At 44.1% G+C, this 22811-nt stretch overlaps 1 protein-coding gene across 3 annotated transcripts in view; it reads right to left on the reverse strand.

The window, feature by feature from the left end:
• The window catches only part of LOC138390738 (carboxyl-terminal PDZ ligand of neuronal nitric oxide synthase protein), a 283588-nt gene that overhangs the window by 29722 nt on the left and 231055 nt on the right, over nucleotides 1–22811 (reverse strand). For all 3 annotated transcript variants that reach the window (XM_069480285.1, XM_069480284.1, XM_069480286.1), the window contains exons 5-7: nucleotides 22026–22134; nucleotides 11176–11317; nucleotides 517–683 (exon numbers count right to left, since the gene is read on the reverse strand). In XM_069480285.1, coding sequence (XP_069336386.1) covers nucleotides 517–683; nucleotides 11176–11317; nucleotides 22026–22134 — 418 coding nt within the window. The remainder of the gene's footprint in view (nucleotides 1–516; nucleotides 684–11175; nucleotides 11318–22025; nucleotides 22135–22811) is intronic.

The following is a 22811-nucleotide window of genomic DNA, read 5'->3' on the forward strand; positions in this document are numbered from 1 at the left end:
CACATTAGGAACTCCTAGAGGTCTCAGTCATCTCACCTACGAGATGTTAGGCTGGAGTTCATGATGACTAAGGAGGTCTCTCCATTTCTAATGTCCAGTGGTCCAGTTTCCAGACCCCACAGTGCTGTGATGTATCATGGCACACAATCACTAGCTGCAGGCGGAGAGGCCCAGACTGACTGTTCCATCAGCTAAGCCACAGGGGACTGTGTGTGAGCATCCAGGCTGGGCCTGGCACAAATGCTGTGCAGGGATGAGATGTCATTAAGGGGAGAGGGTGCCAGGAAGAAAAAGAAGGTCGTGTATTGGTGGGATTCAGGGGGGAAGGCCCACTAGGAGTGAGCTCTGCAGCACCGTGGCACGCAGCTGCACCTCGTGTCGACACAGGGCCAGTGAGGTGTGTTCTGGCAGCACCCCCTGCTGTGGAGCACCTCACTCAAAAGCTGAGCCAGCAGGTGACTGATGACCCGAGGACACACGTGTGCAGGTCATCTGGATGGGCCACCCTCTTCCTACCTTGGAGCCCATCTGGGAGCCTCCTTCCTTCCCTACAGCGTCCAGGTCGGTCACACCTCGGCTGAATTCCAGGACATCGTTCCCTGGGAGCGGGCCCTCCACCGCATCGATGTCAGTCTCCTCCGCAGTGGCGGTGGAGGCCCTCTCTGCTCCAGTGAGCTGGCGGCCTGCAGAGACAACAGAGGAGTCAGGGACGGGAACAGGGACACCAAGAACAACGTCCTCCTAACACTTTAGCTGTCAGGTATGTCAAGCCTAGGGACACCACTGGCTTCATAACATTTTCACCTATCTTTTCACTCAAGTACATTCCAGATCATTAAGATGTTTCCATCTTAATATCTTTTTAAAGTCTAGAAACAAAAGGAACATCTCCTCAAGGCTGGATGTGACAGCTTTGCCAGGTGGGCACGTTTATACTGACAGGGTGTGGGGACGCTGGAAGAACAGGGTGATGTTTATCCCCACCTCGTCCTAGCTCAGGAACAGAAGCAGCCAGAGGAGAAAGCCCTGCACCGGGAGCCCAGAGAGGAGGAGACTTGCCCTGGCCAGGCCCTAAAGAGCTGTCGGATGAGGAGCCAGTCGCCTCACTCCCTGGGCCCCCCTCTCTCCAATATAAAACTCAGGCTCAGTTAGGCGGACAGGCAGGGTTCCATGGCTGAGGAATAAGGGCAGGGAGAGGGGAGGCCCCATCTTAACCTGGTGTCAGTCTCCGGCCTTTGGAGCCCGACTTGATCCTCCTGCCAAGAGGAGGCTGCAGGAGGCATTAGGGGGAGGGGGGCGTTGCTTTTCCACACCTTCCTCATCTAATTTTCTGCTTCCCACTTTCCTTCCTCTCCACTGAAGACAATGACCACACCTGCAATCGCATGCACAGCATATGGCTTAACACCAACGTGTGAAGGTCCTACTATTTCTTATTTTTCTTCCTTTCCGATCCTGTTTCTCGGACTCCATAAAAACACGTTATAATTCCTGGGCATTTCATAGGAAATGCTTTCTTTCTTTACATTTGGGATCAGGTTCATCACTACTGTCTTCAAATAAAATTTCTTGTAAGTTTTCAGAGACCAAGCCCCGACTGTAAAAGAGGGCAGGCAGGTGTCAGCAGGAGACAGAAAGCAGGTGCCCTAACCCGAGCTCGCCCAGGCAGCCAGCCTCAGTCCTCTGAGTGGCTGCCTCGTAGAACACATTGTTCTGAGAAGTTTTCCTGGGCAAACCCATACAAGTCAACTAGCCTGGTATTTAAAAAGTAAACAATATGCTTGGTTTTCCCCGCTGGCTGCTCCAGGAGTTGCGGAGATAGCCTGCTGAGGGGCTGCAAAGCTGCTTAACAGAAGGATGGTCCTGGCTATGGCCTGGGGGGCAGCTCCTCCGCCCCCTTGTACACCAGCAGGCAGGGAGCACAGGGAGCAGCCGCCTTTCACCACAGCCCTGCACCCAGAAGCGACTTTCTTGAGGACTGGGGGGGTTAGCCTGAGAGACACAGGGGTTAATGGATAACCTGTGGCTGGTTTCTGGTAGGTGAGTGGTGCTGGGAACTAAGTGTCTGGGTCTTTATATCTGTGCAGGAATAAACAGGGAGAAATTTCCAGCAGCCCTCAGGGGGAGCTGGGCTCCTGCAGTGCTGTGTACTTAGCACATGGTGTCGGAGGCTCCTGACCATCCATCTTCCCTCCTAGACCCGAGGCCATGGCTGTGTCTCACTTGTCTGTCTCCCAAGGATCTGGCACGGAGAATGCGTCCCATAAATACTGCCGAAGGGAATGGTGCTGAGACAGGGTAGCAAAACAGGGGCTCTAGGAGGATGCTCCCTATCCAACCCCCCATCCCTGGAGATCCTAATAACGAGGACTTAGAAGCCCCAGATACAGATGGTGTGGCTATCCCCTGCCAGAAGCTCAGGTGGAATGAGAAAACCTCTCACGTTCTAGCTCTGCTTTTGGTGGAATCATAAAAACACAAACTGCTCAGCTATTCTGTACTAGTGGAGTTCCTGAATTAAAGCTGAGGTAACTTGATCACAAACCACAAGACTGCTTTCTGAGAGCCTTCCTGCCACGCAGTGGGTGCTTAGATGATCGCAGCCGGAGTCTTGTCAAGTTAATGTAGCTAATGGGCACAGGCCAGTATAGGAACAGATCTGTCAGAAGTGGGAAGTGTGGAGCTGAGACAGGCAGGAAGGACACGCTGGACAGAGCTAGAATCCTCGTGTGTGCCTGTCAGCACGTCACATGAGACAGGACCTGGAGCAGGGACTCTCACAGCTAATGGCCTTCAGGTCCTATCAGACAAGAGAGGAAATCTTGTATCTGCAACTGTCTTGGCACTGTGAAGCCCAAAAAACAAAAAATGGCATAAAAAACCTTCTGGCAATTCCATGAAACTCATGGGCTGGGGCATTGTAGCTTCCAAATTGTAACAGAAGTAAGACCAAGACAGGGGTAGGGCCAGTGTTGCTTTCCCAACTGCTTCATTAAACTATTTCTATCTGATACGTTACACAGTAACCAGAAGCCATTAGACTTATGCTTATTTCATTCATTTATTCAAATAAGCATTTATTAAGTACCTTATATATGAGAAATCTACAGGACACTGAGCATAAGGATGAATAAGCAAAACCTGTCTCTTTGATGCTTCTCCGGCATGACAGGAAACAGACACACAGCTCGGCACCGGTGGGGGAGCCATCCAAGGTGCGGGACCACTGAAGAGGAATGGCTAACTCGGGTGGGGTTAAAGTGGCCTGTGTAGAGGAGAAGACACGTGGAGGAGGAGTCCCAGCTAAGGCAGGGGCAGACGTGGGCAGGTGAGGTGCAGGGCAGGGCCAGGGAAGCATTCGAGGCAGAGGGCAAGGCAGGCACACAGGCGCGGAAACCCCCACGTGTCGGGGCACTGCACATGGCTCTGCAGGGAGGGGCCTGACCAGGGAGGCCCGAGACTTTACCCTGAAGACTGAAAATCGATAATACCAAAAGATTTTCATTCCGTAAAATTTCACCCTACAGATAGTGTGGAGGACAGATCCAGAAGGGACGAATCAGTAACCTACAAGATACACATGAGGGCGTGAGCTAAGAGAATGGCAGTAACACAGAGGGAAGGGAACAGCTCTGAAGGATCTTCAGGGACAGAAATCACAGCCCTTGCTTATCTGTGGCACAAAGGGGTGGGGACATGTGTAGGAGGAGTTCTAAAATTTCTGATTTAGGAGACAGTGGAGACTGGCATCCAATAGAAAAATCCAGGGGGAGCAGGATGATGGGTATGTGGATAAGTTCAGTTCAGTTTTAAACCTGTGGAAACTGTAAGAGTCTGTAGGAGTAAAGTGGAATATCCATTAGGCTGTTAGGTGTGTTACGGACTGAATGTTGTGTTCCCTCAAAATTCCTATGTTGAAGCCCTAACCCCCAGTGTGATAGGATTTGGATAGGGCACCTTTGGGAGGTAATTAGCGCAGGAGGGTGCAGCCTTCCTGATGGGATTAGTGGCCTTAAAAGAGGAGACATGAGAGATCTCCCTCTTTCCACCATGAGAGGACACAGCCAGAAGGCAGTTGTCTGCAAGTCAGGAAGAGAGTCCTCACCGGGAACCAAATTGACTAATACCTTGATCTTGGACTTCTCAGCCTCCAGAACTGTGAGAAATAAATGTCTGTTGCTTATGCCACCCAGTCTATTGTATTTTAGTACGGCAGCCCAGTAGACTAATACAGTACATGAACAGTAAGTTCAGGAAAAAGGTCTGGCCTAAAGATAAATGTTATAGTTGAAATCATAGGAAGTCATAAAAAAACACCAGGGAGCGAGTCCAGGAGAAATTCCAGCACTTAAGAGGTAGGAGCCCACAAAGGATGTTGAAAAGCAGCTGGCAGGGCCACAACGGAGAGTGCAGGGTGGGAGTGCCCCAGGAGCTGTGGAGGGTGAGAACTTTGTTCCCAGGGGGGAGAGAAAGGGTGGCCCTTCAGTGACCCTCACTGGTAGTTTCTGGAAGGGCTGGCAGGGCAGCAGACGTCTGATCACTGGAGGCGGGAGAGCTGATGGCAAGCGTGGGGAGAAAATAAGGAAGTAGACAGTGAGTACAGCCAAGTCCTGCAAAAAGCTTGGCTGCCATGGAAAGGAGAGAGATAAGGTCTTAGGCAGAGGGGAGACACAAGGACACAGTTTGCTCTTGTTTTGTTTTTAAGATAGGAAAGACTTGACCTTATCTATCTGCACTGGGGACAATGTTAACATGTCAGCATAGCAGAAGATTTCAGTGAAGACTCAGGAGTGTGAGACAACTGACCAAAGTTCTGGAAGAGGCGAGGTGGGGGTGGAGTGCAGAGGCAGGTGAAAGGGTTAATCTTGGACAAGAGAAAGCCACTGCCCACTGAGACAGAAGCTGGGAGAAGCCAGGCTGCTGAATGGTGAAGCAGCCTGGCCAGGCATGGGCAACAGGAGTCTGGATCCAATCTGTGGACGGCAGTTTTCACCAGTGCTGTTCAACGTCACAGGACTAAAATGACTAGTCCTATGTTTTAATGCAGAATTGGGGTTTTGCCAGGCATTAGTACAGACAGAAGAATAAGGGGTTACGAGCTTAGTACAAAAGTGCTTGAAATGGCTATTTTTTTGCCTTGAAACTGCAATAGTAACTTTAAAAGTAAATAGCACTTACTATGCTCCAAGCACTACACTAGTTTAAGGGTTTTACAAGTAGGGTTTGAATATCCCTTACCCAAAATGCTTGGGACCAGAAGTGTTTCAGATTTTGGATTTTTGAATATCTGCTTATACGTAACATCTCGGGGATGGAACCCAAGTCTAAACACAAAATTCATTTATGTTTTATATGTATCTTATATAGCTTGAAGGTAATTTTATAAGATAAATATATATATATATAAATAATTTTGTGCATGAAGCAAAGTTTGTGTATATTGAACCATCAGAGAGCAAAGGTATCAGGTGGGGAATTTTTCCTGTTGCATCATATTGGTGCTCAAACAGTTTCAGATCTTGGAACATTTCAGATTTTGTATTTTCAGATTAGGGATGCTCAACCTGTGTTAACTCATTTATCATCATCACCACCCTGAGAGGTGGTTACCAGGAGTGTGTGGGTATGGAAATGGGGAGATGTAGGTCAAAGGATACAAAGTTGCAGATATACAAGATGAATAAGTCTGGATCTCTAACATATAACATGAGGACCCTCATTAATAATGCTGTATTGTATTCACGATTTTTCCTAAGAGATTAGATTTTAGGTGCTTTTGCCACATTAAAAAAAGTTTTATTTTTAAGAAGTTCCATTCTACCATGTCACACGTTGGATTGCCTGCAGCCTTAGGAGGAGGGTCGCCTCGAAGGGAACAGGATCTCTCCCAGGAAACCCTCTCCAGGAGTCACAGAAACAACACAGGGCACAGCAAGGCAAGCTGAACAGCAGTAGTGGCCCCTCCTGGCTCTAAGCTCCAGGGACTGGCCAAGGGCAGCTGCTGCCAAAAGATACAAAAGATAAATCTCCCCCCAGGGTAGGGAACGGTAGAAAGAACAGAGGAGGAAAGAAAGGGTGGCACAAAGAGGGAAAGAGAGAGGAGGTGCACACAATGAAAGTGACTATCATTAAAAGCACCACTGAAACCCAGTAGGGAAAGCACTGACCAGACGTCAAAAAAGACAGCAAAGCCTCCGTACTTTCCAATTCCTCAAGAGTAGACCAGTTCCCTCTGCACAATAAAGAACCTGCCAACACATCAGGTGAGGCAGCTCCACTGGAAAGATAAACATTACATTAAATGAAAAGTTCCCAAACATGGAAAGCGAGATTCCTATAAAAACCATCAACCAAAAGTTCTACTCTGGACCCTCAAGGTGCCCCATTACAGATAACAATCCTAGCAGAGTCAATAAATCCTTCTAGGGAAAGCAGTTACAGAAAGAAGAAACACATTCCTAGCAGTTTATAGATAGTAAAAAAATGAGCAGGGCTTGCAAAGGAGGTGCCTATGGAGCTGGGCAGTGGAGCAGCCTTCCCTGGTAAGAAAGTTTCCAGTCTGGGATCCAAATGCTCACACTCAAGGAACGTTCAGCTCCATGGCCACGGCACCACACTGCAGCCAGAGGGCGCCCGACTCATCGTTTAACTTGGACCTGTCATAAAATCTTGGTACTTAGACGTCTTGCCTACCTCCCTCACTGGACAGATGAGGTCGTGTGGTCTGGAGTCAGCACTGGACAACTCGCTAAGTGGCTCACTCTTACTGGGGGCGTTTTATATCCTAGGCACTGCCGAGTTACATACACTCTCTCACAACACTGGACAGATGAGAAAAGATCCAGGGAGAATGTGAAATTTGCAGAGGATAGAGGTAGAGTTGGGATTCAAGTCCCGTCAGTCTGGTGCCAGAACCCAAGCCCTTAGAGTCGCTTGTCTAGCCCACCAGTCTGGCCCACGCCGCGCTGCCTCTTCACTTTCATGACGGTTTATTCCACGTAGCAACTGGGCTGGGCCACAAGGGCACCAGTACCCCAGACAGTTGGTCAAACATTATTCTAGATGCTGAAGGTATTTTTAAAATGAGATTAACATTTAAATCAGTGGACTTTAAGTCAAACAGATAACCCTGCATAATGCAGATAGACCTCATCCAATCACTGAAGGCCTTAACACAACCAGGACTGACCCACCTGGAGGAAGAGGGAGTTATGCCAACAGACAGCCTTTTGACTCACTGAAACCCTTCCCTGCAGCTCCAGCCTGTTGGCCTATCTTGCAAATTTTGGATTTACTAATCTTCCACAACTACGTGAGCCAATTATTTAAAATCAACCCCTCTCTCTCTTTTTCTCTCACTGTCTCTCTCTCCATATATATCCCTAACACAATTTCTATCACCCCACAGGCTGTATCCTCATTTACATGAGGAGGGGAGAGCCCCATGGCCTCTTCTCTGCTGGGATGCCAATATGGTTTACAGAGAGCACACCCAACCCATACCTGACCCCCTGGAAGAGACACACTCGGTGCTCTCTTTGACATCTTAAACCTTAAAGAAACTCTGCTGGCCCCGACAGGTTTTCCTAAAATGGACCCAGATGTTTCTACATGTAGATTATCAATTATATTCTCCTTAGGGAGAGTGGTATATGGAAGACACCAGGCAGCTGAGGTTTCACGTACATTAATATGATTTGGGAAAATTGTCTCCAAAAGGGTAACAAAAAGGAACAGTAAACAAGCTGGTAGGCTCACTATTTCAGCGCTGACCATCTATTATTATAGCCAAAGCATGTGACTATGCTGGGCTCCACCTGTAGCCGTGGTCACCGTCGCTACCATCTCATCAATACTCTGCTCAGCCTTCTGGTCTCACCTCAATTCTACCTACTCTCCCATCCCAAATGTCAGCATTCCTTACTAAGGGGGCTGTTTAAAAGCCACTCCCTGTTGAAATCTCTACTGGATCTCCATGTTCATTTTGGCCTAGAATAAGCATTTAATAATTGGTTGTTGACAAGGACTAAAACACACGCACTCCTTAGCCATACTCACTGACTGTTTATTCAACAAGTATTTATTGTGCTAGGAAGTCCCCACCCTCCCAGAGCTCGCATGCCACTGAGGATTCAGGACACTACACTATATGTCTGGTACAGAGTGGGATAAATGTTAATATTAACAGCGTCAGCTAAGAGTGAAGAGAACATAGGAACCCATGGGGGAAAAAAGTATTTAAATTATGTGGAAGGGGAAGGGAAGAGAACGAGAGAGTGGGAGCTGGAAGCTGGGCCTCCCAGAAGACACAATGCCAGGCCTGAAGGATGAGTAGGACGCCTGCATGGAGGTGAACACAAGGACCCTTGGCAGAGGGAACAGCATTGTCAGTGGCCGGAAGGTACATGTTACCGTATACCTGGGGCAGGAAGGAACTCAGGGTACAAGGGCTGAAAGAAAAGGTTAGGAAGTGATCCCTATGGAACCCCCACTGACTCCCCAGAGAGAATCCTCCACAGTGTCCCAGCAAATCACATCAACCCGCCCCACCCAGCAGACCACTGCAGGGGCTGGAGGTGGAAGAAGGGGGTAGCTCCCCCTGCAAGTGGGAAATAAAATCTGCCCCTCGGTGTTGTCTACATGAAATGCTATCCACGCAGTTGTTCTCTCTAAAAGCCCAAACCATGTAATTCTGATCTCTCTGGCCAGCACCTGAGGCAGGTTCTGATTAGGCACTTGGAGATTAGACCAAGCTCCTCAGACAGAAGTCCTGGGATAATAACCGTGTTCAGGCACTCAGGCTCTGGCACCCTCCCCGTGCCCAACCCCTTTCACTCCAAGAGTTAAGTGGCTTCACCTGAGACAATGCTCTTTCCTTTTTGGTTAGAATTTCTGTGTAGACATGGATACTGGCTGCCACTGTGACTGTGGGTTTCTATGGAACCAGAGGGAATCACTTTACTTCTCCCTTGGCTTGCTCGCTTTTATTAAATGGTGGCACTCTGTCACTAATGCAAGCACCTCAGTGATCTTGATTCACTGAGATGAAAATAATGTGGTTTTTAAAATTTATGACTAATATATATCCAAAGTACAAAGGTTAGAAAAGTATAGTGAAAAGTAAATCTTCCTGCACTCCGGCCACTCAGTTCCCTTTCCCAGAATGAACCACAGTTACCAGTTTCTTGTGTACTATCCTGGAGATATTCTATGCATAATAAACATGGGGGAGGGTGTGCATGCGTGTGCACACATAAATACCTACATATACACACACATTTATATCTTTATTTTTAATATAATGGGTAGCCCATCATATCTAGTTCTAAATCTTGATTTTTTAAAAAATAAACAAAATATCTCAAAGATGGCTTTATATCAGTTCAAGAACCTACTCATTCTTAATGGTTGTGCAATATTCCATTATTTGTACTATAATTTATTTAAAAGTCCCCTCTTACCATTTCTAATCCTTTGGTTTTACAACAATTCTTTGCTACAAACCTTATATACGCATCATTTAACCCATGCATGGGTCTACCCTTAGGATAAATTCTTAGAAGGGAATTTGAGAGTAATTTGGGGGTAAAAGGCATGCGAATTTTCAAATTTAATAATGATTTCCACGTTGTTTGCCATAGGGATTCTACCTCTAAACCATACACTAAATTAGCACACACCTGGGTCTATATCGGAGTTTCTATTCTGATCCATGCTGGCACTCATTCTAGCATCAATTCTACCTACTGTAAGTACAATTTCACCTATTATAGCTTTATCATGTTTTTATTTCCAGAAAGCCACTCTTCTGTTTTCACTCATCTTTTCCAGAATTTTTTTCTATTCTTGCTTTTTGAAAAAAAAAGTTTACATATTTACTTTAAAATAATAGCTAACATGCATTTAGTGTTTGCTATGTTCCAAGCACCAGACTCAGCATTTTAAATGTATCAGCTCACCTAATTATGACAATAATTCTATGAGGTAGACATTACCATTATTCTCATTTTTCAGAAGAGGAAACTAAGGCACAGAGAAGTTATAGAACTTGCTCAAGATCACACAGCCAGTGACTGGTGCAGCTAGGCTGCAAAGCAAGAGTCTGTTCTTCCACCCACTTTGCAAAACTCATTTGCAGAATGAGATTTATTTTGTTGTTTTTGAGTTGGGTGCTTAATTGATTTGACTTTCATTATTTGTCATCTATTAACATAAATAATTGAACTTTTGGATTTTCCTCTGAGCCCTGTTTTCGCTGTGTCCAGTAAGTTTTGAATACTATATCTTACCACAGTGCCTCCTCTGCTGTTAGAAATCTGTATTGTTGTGTTAAATTTATAGATCAACAAAGGGAAAATTAACATTTCTATGACGTTGAGGTTTCCCATCCAAGAACAGGGTGTGCCTTTCCATTTGTTTAAGATTTTTTCACATAAAACATTCTCATTTTTATTGTGATTATTTGTAAATATCTTTCTAAATTGTTATTTTAATAATTTTTTTTCTTCCACTATGACTTCTAACCAGCTGTTGCTGGAATATATGAAAACCACAGATACCTGTAGGTGATATTGGGCCTTCCCTTTTTAGCTGAATTCTATTTTTTCTACTAGTTTTCAGTTTATTTTCTTGAGTTTCACACATTAAAAATTAACATAACTATTAATTTTTACCTGTTCTTTTTCTTGCTCATACTTCTTTTGTATTTATTGTTAAACAATAGAGATAAAAGACATCCTTGTCTCACTCCTGACTTTTAATGAGACTTGAAAATTGGGGATATTGAAATCCTGTTCACATTGAGGGCTTACAGAACTACAGAAGTTAGAAATGGGAAAAAACCAAACTATTTAGGTAACTGTATTCTTTCTAATGTGTTTTATGGTAGTGTTTTTTACTGAAATTTTCTTTGAAGTCAGATTGGGTAGCATAGCAGCTCTACCTTCAGAAAGTGTTCTCTGATATACAGCTTTTAAATGCTTCCTCATTTAATAATTTAAACATCTTTAATTTATTAGAAAAGTAACAACACATAGTCCTTAAAGAAAATTTGGAATCTAGAGAGAAACAGAAAAAAAATGTTTTGTAAGTGAATTAATACTAGCCTGGGCTTGGGGGAGCCCACAGTGTGTGTGTGCGCCCCTCCATCTGCATCGCAGCCACCACGGAGCCTACCTGGGTCCCCTGAGCTGTTGCTGTTCCTCTCACTTTCCCCATCTTCCTGGCCATCTGCGTTCTGCTGCGTATGCTGCAGGCTCAGCTTGTGGCAGACCTCGAAGGCCTGCCCCACCGTCCGGACGATTCTCATAGCTTGGCTCTGGGAAGGAGAGAGGAGAAGAGTGAAGGACGTGGAGACTCTACGAGGACACAAGACGGGTCGGGATGGGTGAGGCTGTGCGAGGAGCATGGGGACAGACACCCACAAAGCCAGCAAAGGAAAGAGGTGGAAAATCCTAAGGCTGTTCAGATGTGTCAATACTGTACTCACAAACAAGAATATGAAGACATTTTCCTCTCCTGAAATACTCCAGAAAATAGAAACTGTTACCACAGTTCTGAAATGGTCAGTCAATGGAAAGGACAGATAGCAAATACACCAACTCTGGACTCAGCCCCAATTCCTCCCTCCCGAGTGTAACAAAGGAGTTAATATGCTTCAGAGTCTTTTGTCAACCATTATCAAATGTTCAGTGGGGTCCATCAAACCAAAAGGAACTCAGCCACCTTTTTATTTTTTATTTTTTTGCTGCTAACACATGTTAGGTTTCCCTGGAGCTCCTGCAGTCCCAGGGCTGTGGTGACATGGGGATTGGAAGCCATGGCCTAAACAGCAAGACCAACTGGATCTCAGTATCCAAGGCCCCCGGAACCCCACAAGCAGCCAACTAAACCTAAGGTGAGCCTTTCCAGGTCTAACTCCAAAAGCGTCAGTCTTTTGAGTCTGTTCTGTGCCTTCTTCCTTTTGTTTTGCTATTTAACCTCTTCCTTTAAGAGCCCAAGATGAAAGCCCGACCCTAGCTCCCAGAACTCCACCACTTAACCGGGAGAGGAGAGGGAGGTCAAAGCAGCCTGTTGCTGTGCAGAGCCTTGAGCAACCCGAGCAGGCTGGGAGGAAGGATCATATGCACGGTCCCAAAGGTGGATAACTGATCATAACTTGATGATCAGTCAGCTTTTTGCTTTCTTTCAAGGATAAAAATGAGTAAAATGTGAAACAGTTTTAGAGCTCAGGCGCCTCAAGCATCCCACCACCACAGGCTGTAGTTTATATAATCTAATTGTGACTGTCACCCTGTACTCAAGGCTAACATTAATCATGTTTTAGACGGTCTGACTTCAGGTCAGCCATGACCACCTCGTGACACCATAGAAGTCCATCGATCACATTCAAAACCCCCAAAGTCACGTCAGCAGTCAAGCAGAGCTTCTCGTCTGCATGAGACAGCTGGTATCACGTCACCAAACTCATGCCCAGTGTTGGCCTTGTTGAGGGTAATAAAATGAGCCACAATTGTGCTTTTTAAAATATTAAAATTAGCTTTTTCTCCTTACTATCTTCATGAACCCCTCGGAACCCCATACAGGAACTACTGCTCTGGTCCATTCTCTACTGGGTGTAACTTCCTAAACTGCTATCCTTGCTGTCACCTCAAGCCTGGTGTCATAACTATGTCCCTTCTTTTTACTTCAGGCCAGAGCATCCATGTTAATAATGAAGAGGTATCTTGGCCAAATCCTCATCCACATGTCTATTTCAGATCTCAATTTACTTCCTCAACTCAAGCCACCTCCTAAAAGTAACTGTCTGATAGCTCAAACCACTCTTGCCCATTATACAAACTCCAGAGATATTCCCCACTGGTCCCTCACCTGGAACATCCTGACATTTCTGGATAAGAAATCTTAATGAAGATGATAAGAATCTTAAGTGAAGGTGATAAGAATCTTAAGTGAAGCAGGAAGAGACAGGTAATTTCCATGGGGTCCCCCATCACCCAGTGGTGGATCAGAACCTCTGTCCTCTATGGTCATCCTTAATTTTCTTCTGTGTCCACAGGGTAGGCTCAGGCCTCTTCTCAAACCACAGGCTTGCAGAGTCTAAGAGACAACTGTGCTGTCTGCACAGGAAGCTGAGAAGCAGTTAGGTATCAGTCCTACCACGAATCACCTACCCTTCACGTTCTCAAAACATACAAAAAGGTGTGATTTGGAGGGCACAGCTCCTCACAAATCTGGGCCAAGAACACCCCAGCTTTCTATATCTCCTTTGGCTGTCCGCTGTGCTCTGGTTAGAAGACTAGGCCAGGAAGCTCAACTCTAGGGTAAAAAAGGAGAAGAAAAGGCTGCTCTACCCAAAAGTGTTATTCCCATGGGCCTCCTCATATATTTTTATTCCTTATTCCCTTTATGAGAATAAGAGCAGACTACCTATGGTTAATCTCTTACAGCAAAGCTCATCACTAGCTTACCAAACCTTAGATATGACTTCATTCTACCTGCCCAGTGTACCCAGTGTCCATTACAGAGAACCTTTCCCCCTCTCCTCCCCTCTTCTCTGACTCTTGGAATTTCACTCTCCTAGATAAGAAGTGGAAAAAGTAAGTGTTTTAGGTTCTAGAAATAAAACCTAAATGGTTTTAAGTGGAAATGATATATAAAGATTAAGTGTTTAATTCTATTACTTTCTTATCTTACATGAATTAATCCAGATATCGCATACTGAATAAATATCTGCAAAGACGGAGTTAGTCTTTTCCAACCTATATCATTCTCAGAGTACAGACTCAGCTTCTTTTTTAAAACACAGTTATATAAAAAATTCCAAATTCACTATTGTGTTCATTGCCATAAAATCTCACGTTTTTTCTAAGGAGGAAATGGTACAAATTCCACCATCTTGGTAAATCACAGACACTTCCCTTAACTGGCTTTTAAGATGATATTAAAAATTTAAAGGTCTCCAAACCTATGTCCCTGGTCTATGGGATTAGACAGGGATAGGTATCAAATTTCTAAACTTGCCTTTGGAAGAAAGAGCTCAGATTTAAATAAGAAGATGGAGCTGGTGAGAAATGACTTCACAGAAGGCCTGCATTTCTCATGCACCACAAGATTACAAATGGACGATGGGATGCACTCAGAGCTGAGCATTTTAAGAATCTAGATTCTGGCTCAAATCTACATTGTGCTACCTTTTTCAAGGACAAACATGTGGAACACAGCCACAGGGTCAAACAACTATTTTATAAGCCCAAAATGGTCGTAAGGAAGTAGGTTGGTTTTAATGCTTAGTATTTATACTGTTTCCTTTTTACATTTTAGTCCATTTACTAAGATTAGCAATTGACTCTGACCTCTATCTGATTCCCCTGAGAAAGTAGAAAATGCAAACTTCAGGTTTGCTGCTCCCGCTTTGCCCATGTTGGAAAGGGAATCCCGCTCCTCAGCCTCCCGTTTCCTTGATCATGGATGTTCTCTATAATAATCCTGGAACTTCACTGAAAAAGTCAATCAGTGATGTCTCTGTCTACAGCATCTCTGTCACACAGGGGAATAAACATATGGACAACATATATGATAACACCTCCCACAGTGCTTAGCAAATAGTAAATGCTCAAGAAATGTTTTATTCTGAATATGGATTTCATTGCACCAAAAGGCAATTAAGGTAGAAAACCAAAAGTAGTGCAGTAAAGGTGGGATTATTAACAATAGAAACATAAAGATACCAAAGTAAACACCTCATACATACGTATGCTGGCATCAAAAGGGCTATTCCACCCCTTTCCTCCCCCATGGCACCAGAGGGAAACTCCTGGGCCAAATGGATCTTTGGTCTGAGCTAGTACGATGGTTTCTACACATGAGAAAATTGTTGAATAAGAGTTATAGTTTTTTTTTACATTCAGTGCTAAATGGTTTCATTTTGATTTATGTTTTACTTTACTCCTCTTTAATGTGAAGGCTATATTTCTATTCACGGTAAAAGGACACAGTGGCACATTTTATGAAGAGCCCTCTGCACTTAAATATATAATCAAGTTACCTCATCTGGTTTACAGAATGATGACATGCACAAAAAAGAACTGCCCTTCCCATTTACTACTCTAGGAGTCAGAAGGGGCTGGATGGCTCTACGCATAAATGGCTATGTGAGTTCAGATGCCCCTTGACCCTTTAGGCTCTCCTTCCTTCACCAGTGAAGTCTACCTTTAGAGGATTCTATATAAGAGCCTTATTAGGGGGGCAATTACTTGAAGGTGGCTAGCAGGGGCAACCTGCGCCTGGCAGGGGCTGTCCCTCCCACCATCTGCTCTCTGCACAACTATGTCGGCTCCTGCCTGCCGGGCCTATCCTACTTGTCATCCCACCTTCTGCCTGCCACTCCAGAATGCAAGCATCAAACGTGCTAAGACTTAATAGTTAATAAGCCATGTCTGAACCCGAGAGAGAGAACTCTGGTAAAGACAAGCTTTAAAAAGAACCCCTTCCAGAGATTTTGATGAATACTCGTCTTTGGGTCTCCCAGGTCACACTGAAGCAGTTGCTCACATCTCATGACCACAAACAGGTCTTTGGAAACCAAAGTGGAGGTTTAAAGATTGAAAGCAGTGAGGTGCAAAGAGTAAACAAGTGGGACATCGAGAAGGCAGCCTTTTCGAGTTCTAAAATCTGACCATTCTCTGGAATTTACTAAATTTTTTTTAAAGCATCATTGTATCACATTATTTCTGTACAAATCCAGTTTGGTTTTACATAAGCTCCTAAAAGTGCTTTGCCACATGGATAGAATCTTCCTGTCTAAAAGCCATTTTCTATTAGCAGCCCAAAGCATGTGTGGCCTCTTGGTTGTCAGGATTAGGCTACATGTGGTTGCTTTGATGTTTTCAAAGCTGGAAAGGGATATCTAACCTCAGAGTGGCTCTCAGCTGCAGATGGAGAGCACTGAAGCTCATGGGAATGCCAATTATAGGCAATTTTGTGAAAATAGGGCTGGAAAGGAAGCTGTCTTAGAACCGTATGCCACTTACCTTTGCCACACAAAGCAATGATTCTTTAAACCCTTTCCTTTTCACATTGACATAGCTCCCTCTCCCCTGCCCCCAGGACATCCCTCGACCTAGCACAAAAGTCAAGATGCAATGAACAGCTATTCTCTTTAGCACACCTAATGTGGGGATCCACTATACACCTAGCAGGTGTCAATATTTGATGAATTGCAGCAATGGTCATGAAATTAACACTATATTCTCAGTGAGCATGGGTTGTATACTCACAGGCAGACAAAAGCCTGCAGTGGTAGCTTTAGGAAGACAGAAATCAAAAGGTTGATTCCCATACTTCATTGGCCCACAGAAAAATTATACTCAATCATGATTTTATTCCATCCAAGTACTAACCAGGCCTGACCCGACTTAGCTTCTGAGATCAGACAAAACAGGGTGTGTTCAAGGTGCCATGCCCATGGACTATGATTTTATTTTCTGTTCTCCTTCTTAGTGACCTTGCTGTTGGCTGGTCCTATCAACTTTGGGAATCTTTTAAGTGCTATATACGTGTAAAAAATGATTATTAGTCTTACTCTGCAGCTGATTTAATAAAAAATCTTGGGCACGGTTCTGAATTTCATTGTCCTGGAAAAAGCTCTCTATTTCACAACTTATGAAGATAATTAAAGGAGTCATCAGATAAGCAAGGTAAGTAGAGAGTATAAGCATAAAATGCAAGATGAAGATGATGATGATAATGACAATAAGATGAGAAAAAAGAGAAGGTGGGGCACACATCTTGCAAGTAAGGTTCTTTATTAGTCTACCAGCTCTCCACTCTACTACGGTTACTGCCCCGACCCCTGCCGATATATTCTGGGCACTCAAGATTTGTCTGGCAAGTGCTTCTGAATTCCAGGGAATTGAAGTACATGAAGTCAGGGGCAGGACAGCTCACAGATTTACAATTCTCATCCATCACAGCAATAAAATACAGTGTCCTTATCTCGACCTTAACTATCACAGAATCTCAACAAAAATAGAACTGAATGTCATATTTCTTTAATGTGGGTTTTTCTGAACCTTAGTAAAAGATTTAGCTCATATATATCAAATGATTGCAATCTATGGAATTTACAATGCTGAAGCATGAGAATATATTTGGACTTCTACATGAAAGGAAGATCCAAGGTACTGAAGCTCTGAAATGTTAGATAGGTTAGGTTTGTGTACAACAGGTTATTTAGTGGCCTTGATTATATAATTTGATTGAGTCAATACCTTGGACATCAGAATATTGCTCAGTATGAGGAAAGTTTAGTTTCAAAGCAGGTGTGACTTTCAACACTGACAGCATATATTGCATTGTAAAGTTTCCAAAAGACTGCTGGTTATTTCCTACTACTCCGCTAGTCCATGAAACATAGTACCATAGAGGAAAGAAGGATGAGTTATAACCTCAGTGCTGTCAGTAACCAGATGAGTGACCATGTACAAGTTAATATACCTTTCTAAGTATTGATCTCCTTATCCATAAATAGAGAGATTTGGACTAGATGAGTTTTGAGACCTATGATTTCTATATTTTGCCTTCCCAACCCAACCCAAAGCTATGGAAAAAAAAAAAAAAAAAAAAGCAGCTCAATTTAGAACTTTCCAATCTTTCACCTCTTGAGCTTGACCAAGCAAATGACTCACGCGTTAGCATATGGCTGTCATCATCATTCAAAATCCATTGCAAACTCTAAACGACAGTTAACCTTCACAGCTGTGGCCCCCAAATTAATGGTGACAGCATTATCGGAGGAAATGATTTCTCCTAACCCAAACCAATTGGGCTGTGATTGCAGGCAAAATTATTTCACGGAGCTGCCCGTGAAGATAATAGGGAGATTCCTGCGGCTCCTGTTAATCACCAACACTTCACGCACAGATGTGCTAATAAGTACAGTCACTCTTAATCAGGGCAGACAGCCATATCCTCCTGGGGCTAGGAGAAAATGACAGGAGGGTGACATCCACTCCACAGGAGAGGTCAAAAGACCATGCAAGAGGCTCCTCAAGAGGCAAAAGGCCTTGCAAATGAATAGTATCACTATATCCCCCAAGGAGAGGAAATGAGGAATGCCCATGCTATTAGGGGGTGTTTCCAGTGGATGCTCTTAGGAAAAGACCCACTCCCACCCCTCCCTTCTAGCATGCGTCTGAAGAATGCTAGGACTCCTCTACCACAATCCTGGCAATCCTTTCCAGTCATGGAGAATTTGTTCCTGAGAGATCAGACCACTTCACATATAACAATCAGCATTCCTGAGATGCCTTCCATGATTTGATGGCTGGAGAAACTCAACTCCAGAGAGGCTCATGTGTCTTTTATGTAAGTTTCTTGTAACAGGTCTTAGTGGCCGAAATCCTGGACTGGGAAGCAGGAAGCCCAGTTTTAATCTTAGTGGCATCTCTGATTCACTGTGTGACCAAGGGAAATTTACTTCCCTGGGCCCTTTCTTTCCACAACTATAAAATGGAGTCAATATTGACCATACAAGGATACTAGGAAGATAAAGGAAAACCTACGTCAAAGTGATTTGGGCCATTCAAAGTTACGAAGCTTTTCGTACCCACATAATGATCACAGTAGAACCCAGTTACAAATGTGTTCTTGGAAAACAAAGCTACTCCTTAGTTATGCAACTTCCTAGGGAGCCAAGGACAATAGTAAAATGGAGTAGTTAAGAGTGTGAGCTCCAGAGACAGACTTCCTGGGTTCAGTTCAGTTCTGACTCCACTATTTACGAGTCCTTACCCAATTTATGTGCCTTCCTTCAGTGTGCATTTTCTCATCTACAAAATGAAGATCACAACAGCACCTACCTCGCAGGCAGCTGTGGGAATGAAGACAGTTCATACAGAGAGCTTAGAACAGTCTTAGACACACAGCAAGTAATCAAAACAGGTTAGATATTATTATTCAACTTAATATAAGGCAAGAACTTAAATAATCTAGAGTAGTAGAAGAATAACAGGCACCACATTATATTCCTGCAAATTTTGCTATCTAGTTTCTGGTAAAAGCCTAATTGAAAAGAATCAGTTCAAGGTTAAAATACTAAAGGTGGGAACCACATTGGCTATGTGTGTGACTAAAGGAAGATCCACAGGTATAGAATAACAACTGCAGGGAGCAAGCTATAGGGGGGCCCTCTACCAGGAAACCTGAGATGGCAGACCCACACTCTCAACCAACAGGAGAGGCAGCCCCTTTCCCCACGATGAGCTGTAGGGTAAGGATGGCACCAGCATTAGAGGCCTGTCAGGAGAAACGGGCCATGGGTGTGCACACAGGGGACAGGACATGATGTGAACCAGCAATAACCAAAGCTCTGACTTAGCAAGGAGCTCAGACAAGGTTTCTCTCCACTACGATCAATACAGGGCCCAGGACAGCACCCAGGGCTGCTGGCTTCCAGTCAAGAGCTCAGCCCACTGACTTCCAACAATCCATAAGCATCTCTTCAAGACACGTTTCCTCAGAGTCTGTACTCTTTTCCCTCTTACCTCTTAAGCATTCCTTTGCTTTTCCAGTTAAAACCTCTTCCCAAACTAATTATCATCTCTCAAAACCAGAAGTGATTTACGAAAAAGTAAATCACCAGGTTTGCAAAGCTAACCAGGATGGCGAACAAACCCTTGCAGGCATGTTCCCCAACTCTCCCCTATTCGGCTTCCTTTGGATTCAGCATCCTTTGCGAACAATTTGCTTATCTTTCCTGGCTTGGAAACTGGCCTCCCCACCTACAGTTCAGCAGCCCTGGGGCTCACAGCCCAGGCTGAACGGAAATGATTCCCTCAGCTGCAAGGCCACAGGCCAGCAAAGGCCTGAGAACCCACCCTATGAACAGCTACAGCCTCAGTAGGTGAGGGTGAAAGGGATGCAGGAAATAGAAGAGCCAGACATCAGAATTAGCTCTGAGAGCTATGAGACACAGGAAAAATTTGATATGATAGGGAACCAGATAATTACTCCTAATGAGAAAGCAACTCTGTGCTTCACTTCAAGATCAAAGTTCCAAGTAGGCATTGCTCTTAGACTTAGGTCCTGGCAGAAGAATGGGATTGCCCCTACTTACGTTTGTATTGCTACATTAGATCCATGGCAAGGCAAATATAATATAATGGTCTCCCTTATCTAGGTTTCTTGATCAAAATTCTTTTGTTCTGCATGCCTCCCTGGTTCTAGGCAGTGTCTAGTCATTGGAACTTGGGCAAGTTATTTAATCCCTCTGAGCCTCTATTTACTCATCTGTAAAAATAAGGGTGAAAACCACCTGTCTTATGTTTTTCACATATGTACTATAAAGATAAAATAACTATTGAAGCACTTGGTAAATGATAATGTGTTATTTGTAACTTAAATAAATTCCAAGGTCCATGTGGTCCAGTTCATGTACAAACACTAAAGTCAGAAACACAGTCAAGCACTCAAAATGAATTAAAAAGGATTCTAGTCTTTAGATGCTTTTGTCAAAGAACATTACAAATGATCTAATTCATAACTCTCAAAAGAACTCTGTATTTCCTGTCTCTCCTCCCCAGGTCCCCCAACATCTCAAAGCTGCATAAGAGCCTGTCAATCTCTCAAACCCTAAACTCTCTCATCCCCAGCTCCTATAGCTGTTCTTTCTCTCTCCTTCTTCCCACTCCTCTTCCTATCAGTTCTGTAATGTACAGCTCAACTGAGCCCCACTTACATATTTTCTTTTTTCTCTCAACTGTACTATTATCTAGAAAGTGAAGTTTGGCAACTTACCTTTTATTTCCCTCCCGCTTTCCATCCAATTCCATGATGTGCATTTTAAAAGCCTGGGAAAAGGGTGGGTAAGGACACAAATCTCCTTACAGGAAGAGTCTAAGTCAGCATGGCTCTCTTTGTGGAGCTAGGGTGGGGTATGGGACACATCAACAAATCTTGACCCTGTTGTGTACTGCATTATTCTTATTATCCCCACTTGACAAGGTACCTACCAATCTATTACAGAGGCCGTAGGACATAAGGTGTCACATACCATTCAAAGGAGAAATAGGCAGGAGGGGGGTTGGAAGTCCTCCTGGGAAGCCGGGCCTAGTAGTTTGTCTCTAGTAGACCTATTAGGGCCCTTAGAGGCATAAACAGTGTTTTCCAAAATCTTTTCTGCAGAAAAATAGTTCCCAAGATATGAACACACATCACATAGAAAAAATATGGTTCCCTGGCCAAATTAGTTTGCTGAGTTAAACAAAGTTAAAGGAGTTTCTTTAACTTTAGGACTTCTTGGCAATTTAGATCAGTAGTTGTATTAATAACAAGGAACATTTTGGATGATAAATTGTTTTCCAGAACATATTTTAGGAAATTCTGGTTTTGACTATCCTCCTTATTTTATAGATAAGGAAGTTGAGACTTGCATAACATCACTTAGGGTTCCAATGGAGAGGTGGGGCCAGGTCCTATTTTCCTAACCCTTAGGTTTCTAAAATCCCAGTTTTGTATGTTGGACTCCTGGAGGAATGACAGAAAGAAGCCTCTACAAAATTGTAAAAGTTGTATTTATTTAAGTATCAAGGTTGTCATATCAAAATAATCACCCAGGAAAACCAATATCACAAAGTCTAAACTAGATTCCATGTGGCATATTTTGTAGCCCACTGATCAATACATAGAATTATGATGAAGGATCACCTTAATCAATGGCAATGCTTTCTTCCTACCTCAGGCTGAGGTGAGCATCATTTCTGGCGCTGTCTACCTGCTCCTGTTCCAGAACACTTACCCAATGGCCAAACCCTCTCCAATTGTTTGTATGTAACTAAGCACAAAGTTCAGATGAAACCAAAAGAGAATTTCATTATACAGGAGCAATGACAGACAACCAAGATAGTTCTCCCTTGCCTGGCCTTAAACAGTCACCTCCAAACCTTCAAGGGGGAGATGGGCCAATGTCGGGGATGCTCTGGATCCATCAGAGGAAAATAATAGATGACCAGTGACTTTCCCTTTACCTTCTTCTTGGATTTAAAGACGTTACACCTGAAGATATTGCTGGCACCATCCCGAGCGATATAGCTGAAGATCTTCAAGTCTTGGGAATCATGAGAGACGTAGAAGATCCTAGAGGAAGAGCAACAGAAAAATGCACTGAAAATGGCATTAGGTACAACTATCCAGGCAGGACACCTCTATGTAAGGACACTCTGAAGACAGAGCTCATTAAAGCCAAGTTATTGAAGTCTTCTTCCTATGGGATCAGAAAGCCACAATTCAGGAGGCACTTTCAATAGGCACCACAAACACACTCCTGTGAGTGACTTCCAGATTTGGAAGAGTAGGCAGGTGATCCACACTAATACTGGCCGTCTCCTGAGGTGGCACACCTGTCCTGGAAACCTGGGTGTTCAGAGGAAAAGTCATTCCCATCCTTATCAGAGCAATAAACCTGCTTCTCACCCAGAGAAATGTGCACAAATTTCCTAATGCCCATTACAGTTGGGGAACCAGCAATGCCAACCTAACGTTGGGAGAGACCAGGACACTTCTGTTTCATTACTGTAGGCCCCTTGGTGATGGTGACCCCACTTCCTGTCCCCCTCTGCCAGGACCACAGCTTCCATGCATTCAATTCCATGATTCACCAATGCCACTAGGTGCACACTGTGGGCCAGGCACTACCCCAGCAGCTGGGGAGGCAGCAGGAACAGGACCAACAGAGCCCCTGAGCTCACAGGAGGTGATATCAATAAACAAATAGAAAATAACTGTTTTTTTTTTTTTTTTTGAGACAGAGTCTC

The sequence above is a fragment of the Eulemur rufifrons genome, chromosome 8 (assembly GCF_041146395.1).
Source record: "Eulemur rufifrons isolate Redbay chromosome 8, OSU_ERuf_1, whole genome shotgun sequence".
Lineage (NCBI taxonomy): Eukaryota > Metazoa > Chordata > Mammalia > Primates > Lemuridae > Eulemur > Eulemur rufifrons.